Raw genomic sequence first — 19,160 nt, 5'->3', positions numbered from 1 at the left:
GGGCCAGACCCCAGACTCGCCATGTGTCTGGCTACCACACACAATAACAACGGTCGTGAACCCCAGTGTTCCATCTTGAGACGCACCCTGGAAGCACATGTCCACAGAGAGTGTTGTAATATGTATGTTAGGGATAATTAGTTGGAAATAATTATCCCATGTTGGGTAGTGGACCCAGGTATCTGCTGATGTCATTATTAACGTGTATGTTGAGTAAGGTCTTGTAACTGTACTGAGAAGTACCACTTGGATGTTGAGTAAAGTAATCTACAATGAGTGCCATGTACTATGTATCGTGAGTAGGGCCAAGGAACTGGTCCTGCTATGCCATGTAATGTAACACCAGTAAGGTGGTGTGCAGTAAGAGTGTAAGATCTGAGTAATCACTGTTGAGTAAAGAAATAAGAAAATAAGTAAATGAGAAAATAAGTAAAGAAGAAAGTACTGAGTCTGCAATAAGCCCAGGAGTTGAGCCTGGTAGTTATATGATTAATAATATATCTTTTTCCCTTTGATTTTATATTAATAAATTTGTTTTTAGAGTACTTTAGGTGTATTCATTTCTCCCACAGTATTTTACCTTTATTTCCATCCTAGTGACTTGATACCAGAATTACAATACCCATGTGCCTAGACCCTCGACCATGCTACCAAAAGAATGACCCTGCTACCAAAAGAATGACCATGCTACCAAAAGAATGTCCATGCTACCAAAAGAATAGGTGACAGAACCGAGTAAGAGTAAGAACTAAGATAAGAGAAGTAAGTAAGATGAGGGTGGTGTAGAAGAGGTGGTGGAAAACATGCGCTCTCACAACGTGACCCAATAATCTCCTACCTAACCTTCATCACAAGTGTGAAGACATGATTAGTTATGTATTACAGTCAATTGAGTGAAGTTTCTGCCTATTCTAGGCTAAAGATGACAGGATCTGCTGGAGTACAATATAAACAGTGCACAAGAGAATAGTGACCGATCGCCCAAGCGGTTAACGAGCCGATCAGTGGTGAATAGGATAAAAGTAACACAGCTCTATTCATGCCTGTATTGTATAGAGCTTCCTTTTTTTTTAAACATATTTATCAAACCAAACTTTTGGATAAATTATTCAGGATTATTCTGATAAATAAATGGCGTCTTTAACGAAATGTTGATACTGGAGTCAGTAAAATCAGTTCTAATTTCGTTAAAGATTCTCTTTCCAGCTCTGAAGGAGGCCTCCATCATCTTTAATTATGAGGTTACCGTCAGATGAGCGGAGGGGGGTCTAAAACATGATGATTCATAAGAAAGATGAAATGAAGACTAGTGCAATAAAGCATTCTGTGCGTTTGTGCTCAACATGTTTTATTTTTAAGCCAGTCGTTTTAGATTTAGTCTGCTGGGCTGCTTTCTAGATATCAGCTTTGGTTCTTTCGTTAACAAAAGCAGTATGTTTATCGTTGATGAGTTCTTTATTGCCAGGTTATTTTCATCAAACCAGTCCTGGTGTATTTTTTGAATTCGTAATCTCTCTGCAGGTTTTTATTATAACAGTATTAAGAGTATCCCATTTGGCACTGGATTCACGTTGTTTGCTGTTAGGTGTTTATAAGCCCATGTTTGAGTTGCTTCAGCATGTGCTACCGATCCTCCAGATGCTTTGTATTAAAACCTCATCTGGAAGCTTGCTCAGCCGCTGTTTTAATGTGAAGTAAGAGCTTGGATCTAACAAATCAATGATCAGTGTCACACTAGTCTGAGCCACACATGGCACTGGTGATGAGGACATCTCGGCAATCTCTTTCTCTGACAATGATGTAGTCAATGAAATGCCACAAACCCTTGAACTTGTCGGCCTGCCTAAACAAGGTATTGGTGATAGTGAGGTTGTGTGTAGCACACATGCTGAGGAGGAGTAGGCCGTTGGAATTACACTTGCCTAGTGTGGTTTCTGCCAAATGTTAGCATCTCTGCCAACTCTGGCACTGAAGTCGCGAAGGAGCACAACCTTGTCTTCTCTGGGGATAGAGGTTAGCACTCCGTCGAGGTCGGCATAAAAGGCCTCCTTGATGTCATCCTCTGCATCCAGTGTTGGGGCATATGCACTGATGAAAAAGGCATGACCAGAGTGATTCAGTGGGACTCGAAGCACCACGAGGCGCTCGTTGATCCCATAGGCATTTCAGTTAGCCTGTGTAGGATGCGTTGGTGGATGGCAAAGCCAACTCCATAAATGCGGTTTTTCTCCGCAGCAGGCTTACCCTTCCAGAAGAAGGTATAGCCAGACCCCCGTTCTGTGAGTTGGCCCTCATTTGGGAGCCAGGACTCACTGATGGCTGCTATATCGATGTTATACCTAGCCATCACTTTTGCCACAAGGTCAGTTCTTCTTTGACATGCATTTGTACCAGTTTCCAAAAGGGACCTGACATTCCATGCAGCGACCATAAGAGGTTGTATGGTTTGTTTTTGTTTGGAGCTGTGATTTTGGTTGTGTTTTCGCCCGCATGAGGACGATCTTACTGGGTGCGGTTGCCCAGTCAGTTTGGGTTTTTAGGCAGGCTATGTTTAGGGCACCTTTTTTAGCCCCCTCGGCATGTGGGGATTGCACTGCTGCCTAGATCCCAGTGCATAAACGACCATCATATCTGTGCCGCCCATGTGCAGAGTTGTGAATAGAGACTCCCGGCAGTCATCTCCGCCTGTCCCTGTCGCCACTCCTCTGTCGGTATAGGACTTTTTGGGGTATAGGTGTATAGGTGTTTTGATGATGATGATGAGAGGTATGATGAAATGGATGATGGCTGCGGGTGAGTTGATTTATGTGGTGAGGCAGGAGCGCAGGCTGCAACCACGCATCTTGGCTCTCCTTTTTCCTGATCCAATGGTGCAAGTGTTGCAACGACTGGGGAGAGGGAGAGGTGCAATGGACTGCCAATAGCTCAGTTTGTTGAGTTTCGCCTTAGTAGCCTGTCCATCAGGCTTTGCCTTCGTCCGCCTATTTTACAGTTGTAGTCGTTGGGTTTCCATGGTGGTCACCTCTTCCGCCTACTGTCATTGGGGTCTTAGTGGAGCTCAGTAAGCATGTCCGCTGCCTGATGCGGGGGTTCCACTGCAGATTTTTTGCTCGAGGTTTCCTCTCCCTGTAGCCTTATACCTACTTGGTTAATCTGCAAGGCATGGGCGGGTGGTTGGTAGGCGCCAGGACGTCCATGCTCGTGGGACCTATGCTACTGTCCCTCTGGGGCCTACTGCTACCCGAGATCCCCTGCTGATCTAGCCTGGGCCCACGAGGCACCCAGCTGGCTGCATACAGCGAGGATGAAACATCACAAGTCTTGATGGTGAGGGGCTGTGTACTGGCAGGGCAGACTTCTGGCGTGTTGCTTCCCTCGGCACTAGGGGCCAGCCGCCAGCGGCGGCAGCTGAAAGAGAAGAGAGGAGCAAGCAGTGCTTGCACTTAACACCAACATAATGCTCTACCTAGACGCATTTCATTCTGTGTGTGTGCTGCAAACACACACACTAGTACACATGGGAAATTAAGACAATATGCATCCAGTGAGGGTCTTGTATAGTGACTGCATGGAGTTTAAAAGATCAGCTGTTGAGAGCTTATCGCTTGGGCAACACTGATGCATGTTACCACCTTTTCCACTCCATCTCTAATCACCTACACCTTTCAGTTTTACTCCATATTTTTATATTTTATGTAATGTAATGTTTATGATACTACTTGCTCATTTATACTTACTTATCACTTCGCATATCGAATCCAGCAGCCATTTCTTCGACCATTCTGGAGCCCACAGAGTGTCCTTCTGCAGCTACCACAGTCCTGGGCTTTGGTTCTGTGGATTTCGAAATAATTGGCGACATCAGTAAATGTAAAGACCTGGGACTTAGGGATAGAAAACCCTAACCAGACTAATCAGGTTCTTAATTAAGGAAAGTCAAGGACCATGGTTTTCTGAGGAATAACAAACAACCCGTTTGAGATTGACATCTCTTTACTATAAAAAATATAACACAAAACTCTGACACCACTCAACAAACATCAAATAACAATTACGGGAGTCAAACAATTAAGTCAAGTCAACAGTTAATGGATTCAAACAATTAATGGAAGCAAACAATTAAAGGGAGCAAACAATTAAAGGGAGTCAGCAATTAATAGAATCAAACAATTAATGGGAGTCAACAACTGATAGAATCAAACAATGAACCGATATTTCCTAGGGCAGTGGCCCTGGGGGAAGGTTCTGGAACACGGTGATGCACACTCAGGGTAGGGAAGCTTCCATTCAACTCCACACTCGAGCGACGTCTTGAAATGGCAGGAGAACACCGGGGCACAGACGGAATGAGATGAACTGACTGTCGTGGTATGCGGTAGTGGTAGATGACCAGAGAATTGACAGTCGATAGTTGAAGGTCTGGGGACACAGCCCACGAGTCCCGAGCCTTGATGAGATCACAGCCAGAATTTGACGAACAGCCAGGGAAGGTAGTGACTGCACTCACGGCTGAGCAGGATCTGACGGCGACACAGGTAGAAGCGCCGTTTTCGCCCAATACACTGCCCTGTGGTACCCCACTTGTAACAGGTACAGATGATGATTGCGTGCCATTAATCACCACACACTGCTTGCGGTCATGTAGAAAGTCTTCTATCCACGCTAGGACATTTCCCCGAATTTGATTTTCAGCCTTTCGTGGGGTACACTGTCGAAAGCCTTGGCAAAATCTAGGTAAATATTATCGATATTACCACCCCGTTCCAGAATATGGGTCCAAATATCCAATACCTTGAGCAATTGTGTTAAGCAAGAGTGCCCCGGCATAAAACCGTGTTGGCAATCCTTTACAAGGTTGTTTCATAGTAGATGTTCCATTGCGGCATCTCTGATAATGCTCTCAAGTACCCTACATATTATGCTGGTCAGGCTCACCGGTCTATAGTTGTTCGTGGAGTGACGATCGCCCTTCTTGAAGATCCGACTCACATAAGCCACTTTCCATTCACTGGGGACCATTTGTTCATCCAGGCATTTACAAAACAGGATCTTCAGGGGCGCTGCAAGCTCGTTGCACAACTCTCTTAGCACTCTAGGATGCACCATGTCAGGGCTGGGACTCTTATGGACCTTTAGCCTGGACAGTTTATTTCTAATACCCTCTTCTGTGAACACAATGTGGGTCAGTGCTGTGTCGAACCGTCTGTCCTCAAACGCAGGAAGGTTAGTCGCATCCTCTTTTTTGAACACCGAGAAAAAGAAGCTGTTCAATGCCTCAGCTTTATCCTGGTCAGAATCTGCGTAAGTATCATCTTCAAGCCTCAGGTCTGATACTCCAACTCGCGTTTTTAATTTCGACTTTGCATAGCGGTAAAACGCCTTTGGGTTTGACTTGACCTCGCTTGCAACCAGCCTCTGGAACTCCTTTTCAGCTCTTCTACACTCTATCTTTGCTCGGTTTCTGGCTCTTGCATACAACCTCCTGTCCTGCTTATCGTTTGACTCAACCCCCGTCTTGAATTTCTGGGTTTTCTTCTTAACTTTGTCGACCGCCACATGGTTCATGTGTAGGGATCCCCTCGTATTCCTAGAGGCACTGGGTTTGGTCTTGGGTATATATTTATCGATCAAATGGGTCACTTTACTAGTTATGATATTCAGCGTAGTGTCTGCATTCTTGTACCTCAATGAGTCAGGCCAGTGGATACCCCTCACCTCTTCCCTCATCCCGTTGTAATTTCCTTTGTAATATTTGCACCTTGGCCTGGCCTTATCCTGAATCAGGTAACAGTTAAATATGAATGACAACAGTATATGGTGACTGGTGCCAACTGGGGCAAGGTGTTCCAGTTTGGCCACCATACCCTCCTTGTTTGTTATGATGAGGTCTAGTGGCTTGGGTGATTGCTCCCATCTGTAATGTGTGGGGTCTATAACATGTTGGAACATAAAATTATATCGTGTCTCTCAGAGATAGCAGAGTCGTGAGAGGATGCCACTCCCTCTCTCCCTCATTCTCTTGTGCCAGCTCCCACACAAGTAATAAATGTTTATGCCCTTTATGTTTTTTTCTGTATGATAGTTATTTCTTTTACTTTTTTTGCGCATTATGTGTGTAGGATTGTGTGTGCATGTATCTGAATTAAAAAAGTTAAGAAAGTTAATCTTATCTATCCAAAAGTACAAGTTGAAAAATAATCATAACTCCCCTATCTCATCCTGCTAGCTCTCGCTGGTACACAAATACAGTAAATATATAATCCCTTTATTCTGTGACCTCATGATGATTTTTTTTTTCTTGCACATTCTGTATATGCATGTAAATGAATGAAAAAAATATGAAGAAAGTTTTGTTTTACTGAATACCCAAAATTACGAGATAAAAACTCCTACCTCAGCCTGGTAGGGAGAGTGCTAGGGGGATGTGTCCACCACAACGGGGAAAACTTTTGTAACACGAAATAGTGGTGTCAATTGAGGAAATTCGCATAAGCTAATTTTCGTATCTCAAAGTTTGTACTATATTTGATAAATTTATTAAAAAAACAAAAAACACAAAAAATTCTTTTTTTCTTTGAGTGGTTTTATTAATTGCCACCTCTGCATAGAATAGTGGACCAAACTATCATACTGCTCAAGAATCATAAAGGAACTGCAGCCAACTATTATGGTAAAGACAGATCAACAGGCATACTCTAGCACTTTAATCATCTATTTTATTACATTATCAACATGTTTACACAATTAGGTATACGAATTATATGTGTCTACTATATCTTAGTTGGTAAAACAACATCTTGTGAAAGATACTAAAAGTTAGAACAGTATTGCATGCAGTTTAATGAGACTATTGTTAAATTTTCTCTTCATCTATTCTCTATTTTTTATATAAAGCCTATTTAAAAATATGGATATACTTTGTTAACATTATCTGACATACATTGTTAAAAAGTGAACATGGATATTACTGTACTGTACTTTCTTAAGACCTACCAAATATTGTTTATCATAGCCTGTTCAGTGATGCTTACAAGGTCTTTTGATGTTTGTGTTTACAGTCCTTTCAGGAAGTTGCAATATCCAGGACATCACTATATACTCTAGCATTTTCTCCTCATAACTCTATTGTTCGCCATATCCACTATGAATTACCAGTAGGTGCCCCTTTAAGTCTATGTTACAGCGGTCATGGTGAAGAATAGCTACTGTTGACAATACAGTATTGGAGAACATACAGTACTGGATATAACCTTAAGGTGCTGTTCACAAACAAGAAGGAAATTTCTAAGCAGTGTGTACTGTGTTGTGTGCCCAGGTGAAATTGTAGTGTGCTGGAGAGTCAGAGTGTCTTTGTGTAGTGTGTTGGAGAGTCAGTGTGTTTGAGAGTCAGTGTTTTACCCTTATAGACTAATCTTAATCTGTGTTGCCATACTATTACAATCTGTCTCGCTTCAAAAGGCTGGTTTTCTGGCATCTTCGTGGTGTAGATTATAAGAGTAGTCCTTTTTTTTCCTAAATTTAGTTTCTTTTTACTTTTATTTTTTCGTCTCCCTACGCCCCGTTGTGGGTCAATGACCTATGCCTGGGTGGGCTATTCCCCGTAAAAAGAAAAAAAAAGAAAGAAAAAAAATGGGGACCCATCCTAATGGGCACTAATCCTAAATGGGCATCAGTCCTAATGGTCAGGGTAAGAGAGTTGTGATGTTATTAGGGCCGGCACAAGTATCACATGTATATAGGCTATTTGCAAATGGTGCTCACATGTGAAATTTGTTTACACTGATTTACCTGAGTACATTACAGGTTCTCATACATGGTCAAATGCTGAAGTAAAACAAATGACACCTGATTATTGGAGTAAACTGAGTTTCCAGTATCAAAATCACTTTCCCCCATAAGTGAGAGTTATCACTTGTGTCATAACTGAATTATATTTTGCTATAAGCTGTGCCAACTGCTAATGAATTACTCTTCTGTACTGATGAATTGATTCATAAGCCCCCATTAACTACTGATAATGACAGTACAGTACTGTACCAAATAATAAAAATATAAAAAAAACCTTAGAATTGTTGACGAATTTGACAATGAAAATATCTCTAATCAAAGCTCGTTATTATCTGGGAGATGCTTGGCTGTTTTTATGGAATTAAGCGATCTTCAACTCTACTCATGCCCCTGTTATATCATGGTAAATAATATAGGCTGCCAAAGTGACAAGTCTCTTTTCCTCACAGAAAGGAGCTGTCCTGTTGTACCAAGGAAAGAGAAAATATTAAAATCTTGAAAGAGAATAAACTGTTTCATGAACCATCCTTAGCTGGCTGGTTTCACCTATTTTACCATCTGCTGTACAATTATCCGAGGCAGCGACTTAATGGTTGTCTGAGGTTCTTGTAAAATGTTGGTATATAGTGAAAGAGAATATTTAGTCTATTCCAGCGTCAGCTTTGCTTGATACAAACTTGTATAAATTTTGTTCGCCTCTAGAAGACAATTTAAATTTTGTCTGCTGAATTATCTTCCTGTAATATCTAATGCTTTGTTCCATATGAGACTACAACATAACAACATAAAAAACAAAACCACCTGGAACTCCACATAAACGATAATATCACCTTCCTTATTAGGTGTTAAACCCTCTGGTCCTTGAGGTTGACAACCTACACACACATACATGAAACCTCCTTCACTGAGTACTTTCTTAAGACTCTGAGGCAACACCTGAGATGTTCAGTCGTCTCAAGAATTCTATTCTTTTGTTTGTTCATCATACTGAAAAAGAAAAGCAATCACCACTTATTTAAGCTGAAGGGACAAGATGCTGTGTAGAATATGAGACTTTACTCAGCTGGCAAACACGAGGGTCAATGACTCACTTACTCAGTGACAACCTTTTTCCAACTTGCTCTGCTGTTATGCTCATTAGGGAGATATTGTGATCACTCCGCATGTGTCAGTCAGTCATTAGGTCAAGTTATTCCAAATTAGTTAGTATTGTAGTTGAGGGCCTTGTGTTGGACCAGTGATTGTTTTGGTACTTAACTTTTGCCTGCTGTATCCTTATTCAAACAGTTGTTGCTGCTTGAATTGCTCCACGATAAGTTTTTCTGCAAGTCTCACTTTATTCAATATATATTCATTAAATTTCCACAAGCTTTCTATGACTTTTGCCATATTTTCCTGAACTTGGCATAGAAAGACCAGACAAAATACCATAAAGTGTGCACTTAGGTTGTTATGTCATCATAGAGTCATCAGATTGTCTGTGAAAGATGAAGAAAATACAATTGTTAGTTACAGATTTTTTCCCTGAGCTAGAGTATAGTACTTTTGCCTCACAGATAAGGAATATTGTCTTACAGAGGAACTACTCATGTGAAGTGCTCTAAGAAAATGGGTAACAATTATTATTATCAGTCATTAACACCTGAGTCATGGCTTAAAATAAATTTGAAGACTTGATATTTTAAGATGGATATAATAATAAAGTATATATATATATATATATATATATATATATATATATATATATATATATATATATATATATATATATATATATATATATATATATATATATATATATATATATATATACATATATATATATATAAATATATATATATAGTATTTTTTCATTTGCAGTTTGTTAAAAACATCAAAATATCATTGATAAATAGAATTGACGAAAACAGGCCTCAGATATATTCTGAACTCCAGTGTTAATATTTGTGTCTCAGATTATGGATCAGGTTGCACACAACAGTTGTTTTTGGTTGGGTAAAAATAAGTCTAGTTAAAAGAAAAGACAAATGAAAAATAAAGTTGTGGCTATCTCTTTTTAGCCAGGCAGCTTTCACAATACAGTATCTGTACAGTACAGTACCAGGAGACTTTACCTACATGCACAGAAAATTGTTAGAGCTAGCTTTTTGTGGAGTAAGAGTTGTGAGCTCATTTTAGACCAGACTTGACCAACACTGTTGTCGGTATAGGTAAATTCTGGAGCCAATACATACCCAGTACGTACTTACCAACTGTGCATATTAGAGATGTAACCAACTGTCCAAGTGGCTAACAGGGTGATCAGTGACGAAAAGGATTCAGTAATGCATGATAGGTAATGTTAAGTTAATTTAAGCCAGGTAATTTTTGGTTAGGTCAAGTTATGTTAGAAGTTGCGTTCATGGCTGGGATTGACCATCCAAAGGCCGATCAGAAAGTGTAACGCCAAGCTATTTCGGGAAATTAAGAACCAAACAGACTGTGAAAACCCATAGAAAGATCTCTATGAGGTTCAAGAATGGTCGAAAAAACGGCTGCTAAGATTCAATGTCACGAAGTGCAAAAGAATGCACCTGGGTCGCACCAACAGTAAGGAGGCGTATCATATGTCCTAACAGGACGAAGAGACTGCATTCATTGAGACCGTATCTGAAAAGTACCAGGATGAGTATGTTGACAATGAACTTAAGTTTTCGGGCCATTGTGAGAAGGTGAACAAGGCAACGAGACTAGTAGGTCTTATAAGAAGGTCGTTTAGATATCTGGATAGTCCGTCGCTCGTCACGATTTTCAACGGTGAGTTTCTTCCCCGCTTGGGGTAGTGTCACCTCGTCTAGTCCCCGAGGTATGCTAGAGACTGTCAATTGATTGAAAATGTCCAAAGGACAGAGAGATTAGAGTACCTTCAACTACCTAGCTTATACCACAGAGGTGCAGGGGCGATCTAATCGAAGTGTATAAACATCTCAGTGGGCACTAGGTCAAATGTACAGTACATACCTGGAGGTGGCGGACGTCCGCCCCACAAGGGGTCACAACTCAAGGTTGAAGAAGCCACAAGTCCAGAAAATGTGAGGGCAAACTTTTTCGGAGTGAGAATTGTGAACACTTGGAACAATCTGCCAGAGAGCATTGTGACGGCACCGAGTGAGCTCATTCAAGGCCAGACTTGACCAACACTGGAGCAAGTTCTGACATATTCAAGAGCCAGTTCATGCCCAGAATTTGCCAAAAGTGCATAACAGAGACGTGACGGACCGCCCAAGCGGCTACCAAGCCGATCAGTGGCGAAGAGGATAAAAGTAAAAGTAATAAATAATAGGTTAGGTCAGACTTTGTTAGGTTAGGTTGGGTTTGTTCAAGTTAAGTCAGGTCACATTTTGTTAGGTTGGTTAATTTAGGTTATGTTAGGTTAGATTAGGTCAGGTTTTGTTATATTAGGTTGGGTTAGTTAGGTAAGGTAATGTGTGGGTAGCTTAATTAGGTCAGGTACAATGATGCTCTAGTATGTGGACGTAAGTGGCTGCACAACAGCCTATCAAGTGCTGCACAATTAATTTTTACAGCCACTCATATCGTCAGCGATAGTGGCATCTCTCTATTATATCAGATACAATAAACATATTAGCAGTGCACTTTGTTTTTTCCACCTTTTTATATATTTTTTGGATATCTTGTATATCGATGGTAACTAAACACAAATTATATAGTAGATTTTTTGGTTTTACTGATGGCTCACATCTGCACATTACCTTGATAATGGTGCACATGAAAGACATTCTACACATTGATGTAAACAATTAAAGGGAACCTTGGTCAGGTAATGTATGGAAAGATTAGGGGTCTTACTTATTTAGTGAAGGTTGTGTTTCTGTCCATGTATGGCAAGTGGTTGAGCTGGTGTGGGAGGCTGCTGTATGTGGAGGCGCTCTGTTCTTGCTGTCTCATCTGTCGCTGCTGCTGTTGATGATGACTCACCTGTGTGATACATTACTTAAAATCTAGTAATCAGATCTCCAGATACAGCTATAGGTAATTATGTTGTTACAGTGATACAGCATTTATTTTTCTTAACACGAGATGTGATAACCAGTTCAGCATGGTAGAGCGATCAGTAAACCCGGGGTAGTGTACAGTTAGTGTACAGTATGAATTTATAGTCTGTAGTCTGTTATTAAATACAGGCATCCCACGATTTATGAAATATATTGATTTATGGGTGATTTTTCAGGAATGTAACCCTTTCATGAATCATGGGATGTCTGCACTTAGTTTTTCCACAGGGATGACATTCAGCATTTTCCCTTTCGAGAATACGCGGATGTCTCAGTCTTACTTTTACTTTTTACTTTTATCCTCTTCACCACTGATCGGCTCGTTAGCCGCTTGGGCGGTCGGTCACGTCTCTGTTACGCACTGTTGGCAAGTACTGGTCATGAACTGGCTCCTGAATATATCGGAACCTGCTCCGGTGTTGGTCAAGTGCGGCCTTGAAAGAGCTCACACACGATGCCGTCACAATACTCTCTGGCAGGTTGTTCCAAGTGTTCACAGCTCTTACACCGAAAAAGTTTGCCCTCGCTGTTTTCTGGACTTGTGACTTCTTCAACCTTGAGCTGTGACCCCTTGTGGAGCGGGCGTCCTCCAGCTCCAGGTATGCACATTCGACTGAGTAGTGCCCTCTGAGATGTTTATACACTTAAACTACCCGTCTGTAGTATAAGCTAGGCAGTTGCAGATGTTCTAATCTCTGGGTAGATGAGGTTCCGTAAAGCAGGCACCAGTCTGGTGGCCCTCCTTTGGACAGTTTCAACCAATTGAAAGTCTCTAGCATATCCCTGGGACCAGACAGGGTGACAGTACTCCAGACGGGGAAATACCTCACTCTTAATGACCATGACGAGCGACAGACCATCCTGATGTCTAAACGACCTTCTTATAAGACCTACTAGTTGAGTTGCTTGATTCACCTTCTTCTCACAATGGCCCGAGAATTTAAGTTCCTTGTCGACATACACACTCAGGTTCTTTTCACATTCGGTCTCAATTAACGCAGTTTCTTCGTCCTGTTGGGGCATATGATACACTTCCTTACTGTTGGTGCGACCCAGGTGCATTCTCTTGCACTTAATGACATTGAATCTAAGCAGACATATCTTCGACCATTCTTGAAGCTCACAGAGATCTTTCTGTTGGTCTTCACAGTCTGTTTGGTTCTTAATTTCCCTAAATAACTTGGCATAGTCCTCCAACATTTGTTTGGATGAGTGTATAGCTTCTGGCATGTCATTTATGAAGCAGACAAGCAACAACGGACCCAATACACTGCTCTGTGGTACCCGGCTTGTCACAGGTACACATGACGATTTTGTGCCATTAATAACCACACACTGCTTGCGATCGTGAAGAAAGTTTCCGATCGACGCTAGGTCACTTATCCGAATTCCTTACCCTTCCAATTTAATTCTAAGCCTTTCATGGGGTACTCTGTCAAAAGCTTTGCAAAATCTAGGTACAGTATACACTGTATTGTCGATATTTCCGCCTTGTTCTAGAATTTGAGTCCAAATATCCAGGACCTTGAGTAATTGTACTGAGCAGGAGCGTCTGGCATAAAACTGTGTTGGCAGACCTTTACAAGATTGTTTCGAAACAGATGTTCCATAATGGCATCTCTTATGATGCTCATTAGTAATTTACACACTATGTTTGTCAGGCTCGCGGCTTTACAATATTCGTGGAGAGACGATCGCCCTTCTTGAATATCAGACTCACATAAGCCATTTTCCAGTCATTGGGGACATTTTGCTCGTCCAGGCATTTACAGAGCAGGATTTTAAAGGCTCCCCAAGCTCATTACACAGTTCTCTTAACACTGTGATGCACCATATCAGGGCCGGGATCCTTAAGAATTTTTAACTACGGCGATTTATTTTTATTACCCTTCTGAGAACACAATGTGGGTGAGCGCTGTGTCAAACCTTCTTTCCTCAAATGCAGGAATATTGTTTGCATCCTCTCTTGTGAACACCGAGGAAAGGGATTTGTTCAACGCCTCCTCCTTGTCCTGGCCAGAATCTGCGAAACTACCATCTTCAAGCCTCAGGTACGATATGCCTAATCGCATTTTTAATTTCGAGTTTGCTATATGGTAAAAAGCCTTTGGGGGTTGACTTGACCTCACTTGCAATCTGCCTCTAGAACTCGTTTTCAGAACTTCTACACTCTGACTTTGCTTGGTTCCTGGATCTGGCATACATCCTCCTATCCTGCTCACCATTTGTCCCAACCCATTTCTCGAAATCCTGAGTTTTCTTCTTAGCTTAGTCAAACACTGCCTGGTTCACGTGTAATGGCAATTTAGAGATGTGTGAATGGGCACATTAATAAATTCTTAACCATGTGCTGTACAGTGTTAAGATAATCTCCAAGTATCTGTGAATAATAATAATAATAATGATAATTAGACTATTTGTAAGTCTATGTACAATATTTGATCATCATTTATAATGGGGATGAAGAGGTTGTCACATGGTAGGTCACTGTGTGTGTGTGTGTGTGTGTGTGTGTGTGTGCAGCCACCCACAGGTTGGTGAAACGCGTCTAGAGTGGCACTATTATGTTAGTGTTAAGGTACAAGCACTGCTTGCTCCCTCCACTTTCAGCTGCGGCCGCTGGCTAGCCCTCGTGGCGAACAGGGAAGCAGCTTGCATAAGTCTTTCCCTGCCAGTACATAGCCTCTTCACCGTCAAGACTCCTGCTGTGCCTCCTCGTGGCAACACAGTAACTGGGTGCCCCGTGGGCCCAGGCTAGACCAGCAGGGGATCTCAGAGTAGCAGTGGGCTCCAGAGGGACAGCATGTGGACACGTCCTGGCGCCTACCAACCATTGGTCCGATGCCTTGCTGGAGTAAACATCGAACGAAAACTCTGTGATGGAGCCCTGCATCAAGCAGACATGCTTACAGAACTCCAACAAGACCCCAACGGCGGTATAGGCGGAAGAGGTGACCACCATGGAAACCCAATGATTACACCGGCGGACATAGGCAATGCCTGATGGACAGGCTACTAAGGTTAAACCAAACAAACTGGGCTATCGGCAGTCCATTGCAACTCTCCCTCTCCCCAGTCGTTGCAACACTTGCACCACTGGATCAGGAAAAGGGAGAGCCAAGATGTGTGGTTGCAGCCTGCGCTCCTGCCTCACCACATAAATCAACTCACGTGCAGCCATCATCCAGTTCATCATACCTCTCATCATCATCAAAACCTTATTCCCCCAAAAGTCCTATGGCGACGAACGATTGGCGACGGGGACAGGCAGAGATAATTGACGGGAGTCTCTAGTCACAACTCTGTACATGGGCGGCACAGATAATATGGTCGTTTATGCACTGGGATCTAGGCAGCAGTACAATCCGGTCCTGTCTGTGAGACTGAGCAGCCTTTTCGAGGAGCCACTCTGCTCACCCCACATGGGGGAGGGGGCTAGAAAAGATGCTCTAAACATAGCCTGCCTAAAAACTCAACCTGACTGGGCAACCGCACCCAGTACGGTCATCCTAATGAGGTCGAAAACACCGTCAAAATCACAGATCCAACCAAAAACAAACCATACAACCTCTTATGGTCGCTGCATGGAATGTCAGGACCCAACTGGATACTGGCACACATGAGCGTCCTGAAGAAGAACTGCCCTTGTGGCAAAAGAGCTGGCTAGGTATAACATCGACATAGCAGCCATTAGTGAGTCCTGGCTTCCAGATGAGGGCCAACTAACAGAACAGGGGTCTGGCTATACCTTCTTCTGGAAGGGTAAGCCTGCTGGGGAGAGAAATTGCATTAATGGAGTTGGCTTTGCCATCCGCCAACGCATCCTACACAGGCTAACTGAAATGCCTATTGGGATCAACGAGCGTCATATGATGCTCCGAGTCCCATTGAATCACTCACATCATGCTTTTTTCATCAGTGCATACTCCCCAACTCTCAATGCAGAGGATGACATCAAGGAGGCCTTTTATGCCGACCTCGACGGAGTGCTAACCTCAATCCCTAGATAAGACAAGATTTTGTTCCCTGGCGACTTCAATGCCAAAGTTGGCAGAGATCCTAACATTTGGCAGGGAACCATTGGGAGAAATAGACTAGGGAAGTGTAATCCCAATGGCCTACTCCTCCTCAACAGGTGTGCTGAGCACGGGGTCACTATCACCAATACCTTGTTTCAGCAGGGCAACAAGTTCAAGAGTTCGTGGCAACACCCACGATCCAAACACTGGCATCTCATGAACTACATCATTGTCAGAGAAAGAGATCGCCGAGATGTCTTCATCACCCGTGCCATGAGTGGTTCAGATCACTGTGACACTGATCAACGGCTTGTCAGAGCCAAGCTCTTAATTTCACGTTGCTCCAAAACGGCGAAGGCAGCAAGCCTCCAGAAGAGGTTTTAACATTAAGCGTCTGGTGGACCCAGCGGTAGCACATGCTTTCAGAGAGCAGCTCGAACATGGGCTGATAAACAACCCAACAGCAAGCAACACAAATCCCAGTGCTGAATGGAATATTCTCAATACTGTCATGACAAAAGCCTGCAGAGAGACCCCCGGCCAGATCGAAAGAGTTCACCAGGACTGCTTTAATGAAAATGATCCCGCAATCAATGTACTCATCGATGATAAACGTGCTGCTTTCACTGACTTGCAGAACGACCCTCAGTCTCTGACCAAAGCTGATACCTTCCGCAAGAAGAAAGCGGTGGCCCAGCGGGAAATTCGCAATCTAAAGAACGATTGGTTTAAAATCAAGTATGTCAAACACAAAAATTTGCAGGCCAGCACAAGATGCACGAATTTTTCAATTCCATTAAAACATTTTATGGGCCAATCACTCGTGGCGCAGCCCCCCTCCGTTCTCGTGTGGGGTGATTGTCTTTCAGGTGAGTGGGTCGATTTGGAACGTTTTCAGGTTTGTCTTAAGTCCATCCTTATACCTTTCTAGTCGTCTATGCGGGTAACATGGCCCATTCAATGTAGTTGGCTATAGATAATGATAGCTTCAATGCCCTTTTCTTCCCAGCGAACTCAGAGGATGAAATGTAGACTACCTTTACGTTGGTGAAAGTTATCAAGTGCCTTGAGCTGCCTCTTGTATATGACACAAATTTCACTGTCATATATCAAGGTGGGGAGGGCTACTGCTCGATATACGTGCAACTTTATAGAGAATTTCAGCTCCCTGCAGCTGAAGACATGGGTACAGAGTATGCCATAGATTTGAGATGCATATGAGATCCGATGTTGAATCTCTTCATCGATGTCTGCGGTGGTGGACAGGTGGGAGCCGAGATACTGAAAGTGGGTAACATTAGAGAGGGTAGTACCATTATGCTGGATGGATGGTGGAGGTGTGGTTGAACTAGGGGCAGGTTGAAAGAGAATCTGAATATTATGTACTTTCACGTCAAGGCTGAAGTGCGTATACGCATCTGTGTAGGTGTTCAGGATCTCCTGTAGGTCGCGTTCAGTGTGAGCGACGAGGGTGAGGTCGTCTGCATACTGAAGTTCAGTAATGGAAGCTGCTGACACCTTTTATCCTCCTGGAGTCGACTTATGTTGAAAAGACCCTTCTTCCGGATAAATTGGCACTGGCACGAGTAAGGAGGGCAGTCAAGAAAATGGAAAGGAGAGTTGGTGTCAGTACACATCTTTGTTTTACCGCTATTTCGATGGCGAAGAACTCAGAATGTGTGCCATTGTGCAGGACGCTGTCGTTCATGTCATTATGGACTTGCCTCACGATGGTGATGAATTTTGGTGGGCAGTCAAAACGGCTGAGGGTCCACCAGAGGGCTTCCCTGTTGACCGAGTCAAAGGCCTTGGTAAGGTCGATGAAGGCCATGTACAGGTCACGACGCTGTTCTCTGCACTTTTCCTGTATCTGGCGGGCAGCATAGATTACGTCAGTGGTGCCACGTGATGGTCTAAAGCTCCATTGAGATTCTTGGAGGAAGATTTCTGCCTGAGGACGAAGTCTGTTTAGGAGGACTCTGGCGATAATCTTGCCAGTTATGGACAACAGCGAGATCCCGTGGTAGTTGCCACAGTCTGACTGATCTCCCTTGTTCTCGTAAATAATGACGATGGAGTTGTGTTCAAGAGCTTGGGGGATTTCTTCCTTTTCCCATATATTCTCCAGGAGAAAGTGGAAACGGCTGGTAAGCAGAGGTCCTCCTGCTTTATGCACCTTGGCTGGGATTCCATCAGGCCCTTAGGCTTTCATCTTGTTGATGGTAGTACCTACCTCATCCAGGGATGGAAGGTAACTGAGGTTGGTTAGCTGTGGATGCTGAGGGACCTACTGGGTAGTCATGACATCCACATTGGTGTTTCTGTTGAGCAGCGTATGGTTTTCTCTTTCCAGCGCTGAAGGATGCTTTCTTCATCTTTAATTCGGAGTTATCATCGGACGAGCAGAGGGAGGCTGTGTTATGAGTGACTGGCCCATAAAATATTTTGGTGGAATTGAAAAATTTGCAGAGGCTGTGTTGATCTGCCAGTTTTTGCATTTTACGTACATTATTTTTCAGCTATTCGTTCCTTAGATTGCGAAGTTCGCAATGGGCCACGGCTTTCTTCTTGCGGAATATTTCAGCTTTGATCCGAGACTGATGGTTGTTCTGCCAGTAAGTTAAAGCATCACGTTTACCATCCATGAGTACGTTGATTCCCGGGTGTAATCTTTGGATCTGGCCAAGGGTCTCTTTGTAGGTTTTTGTCATGACAGAGTCGAGAATACCCCATTCAGCACTGGGATTTGAGCTGTTTGTTGTTGGATTGAGTATCAGCCCATGTTCGAGCTGCTCTCTGAAAGCATGTGCTACTGCCTCTTGTAGAATCTTGTTGCCGTCGCCATTTTGGGGCGACAGTGATCGGTGTCACTGTGTGGTGAGCCATGCATGGCTCAGGTGATAAAAGCATCTCGGTGATCTCTTTCTCTGACAATAATGTAGTCATTGAGATGCCAGTGTTTGAATTGTGGGTGTTGCCACGAACCCTTGAACTTGGTGGCCTGCTTAAATTAGGTATTGGTGACAGTGAGGTTGTGTGTAGCACCCTTGCAGAGGATGAGTAGGCTGTTGGGATTACACTTGCCTTGTCCATTTCTCCCTATGGTTCCCTGTCAAATGTCAGCATCTCTGCCAACTCTTGCTTTGAAGTCACCAAGGAGCACAGCCTTATCTTCTCTGGGGATAGAGGTTAGTACTCTGTCAAGGTTGGTGTAAGAGTCCTCCTTGATGTCATCCTCTGCATCTAGTGTTGGTGCGTATGCACTGATGAAAAAGGCATGACGTGAATGATTCAGCGG

The 19,160-nt window shown here is 43.1% G+C and overlaps 1 protein-coding gene across 3 annotated transcripts in view; it reads right to left on the bottom strand.

The window, feature by feature from the left end:
* Positions 1–7,535: 7,535 nt before the first annotated feature.
* LOC121868986 (interaptin-like) overlaps positions 7,536–19,160 on the bottom strand; it is a 69,129-nt gene continuing 57,504 nt past the window's right edge. For 2 of the 3 annotated variants that reach the window (XM_042370034.1, XM_042370035.1), the window contains exons 20-21: positions 11,638–11,766; positions 7,536–9,266 (exon numbers count right to left, since the gene is read on the bottom strand). In XM_042370034.1, the coding sequence (XP_042225968.1) occupies positions 11,638–11,766 (129 nt within the window). In that variant the 3' untranslated portion in view covers positions 7,536–9,266. The remainder of the gene's footprint in view (positions 9,267–11,637; positions 11,767–19,160) is intronic. The other variant, XM_042370036.1, reaches the window with a different exon arrangement.

Source organism: Homarus americanus, unplaced genomic scaffold (assembly GCF_018991925.1).
Source record: "Homarus americanus isolate GMGI-L3 unplaced genomic scaffold, GMGI_Hamer_2.0 scaffold24694, whole genome shotgun sequence".
Taxonomy (NCBI): domain Eukaryota; kingdom Metazoa; phylum Arthropoda; class Malacostraca; order Decapoda; family Nephropidae; genus Homarus; species Homarus americanus.
Note: the sequence above shows the minus strand (reverse complement) of the source record. Positions and strands in the feature narration are given on the sequence as shown.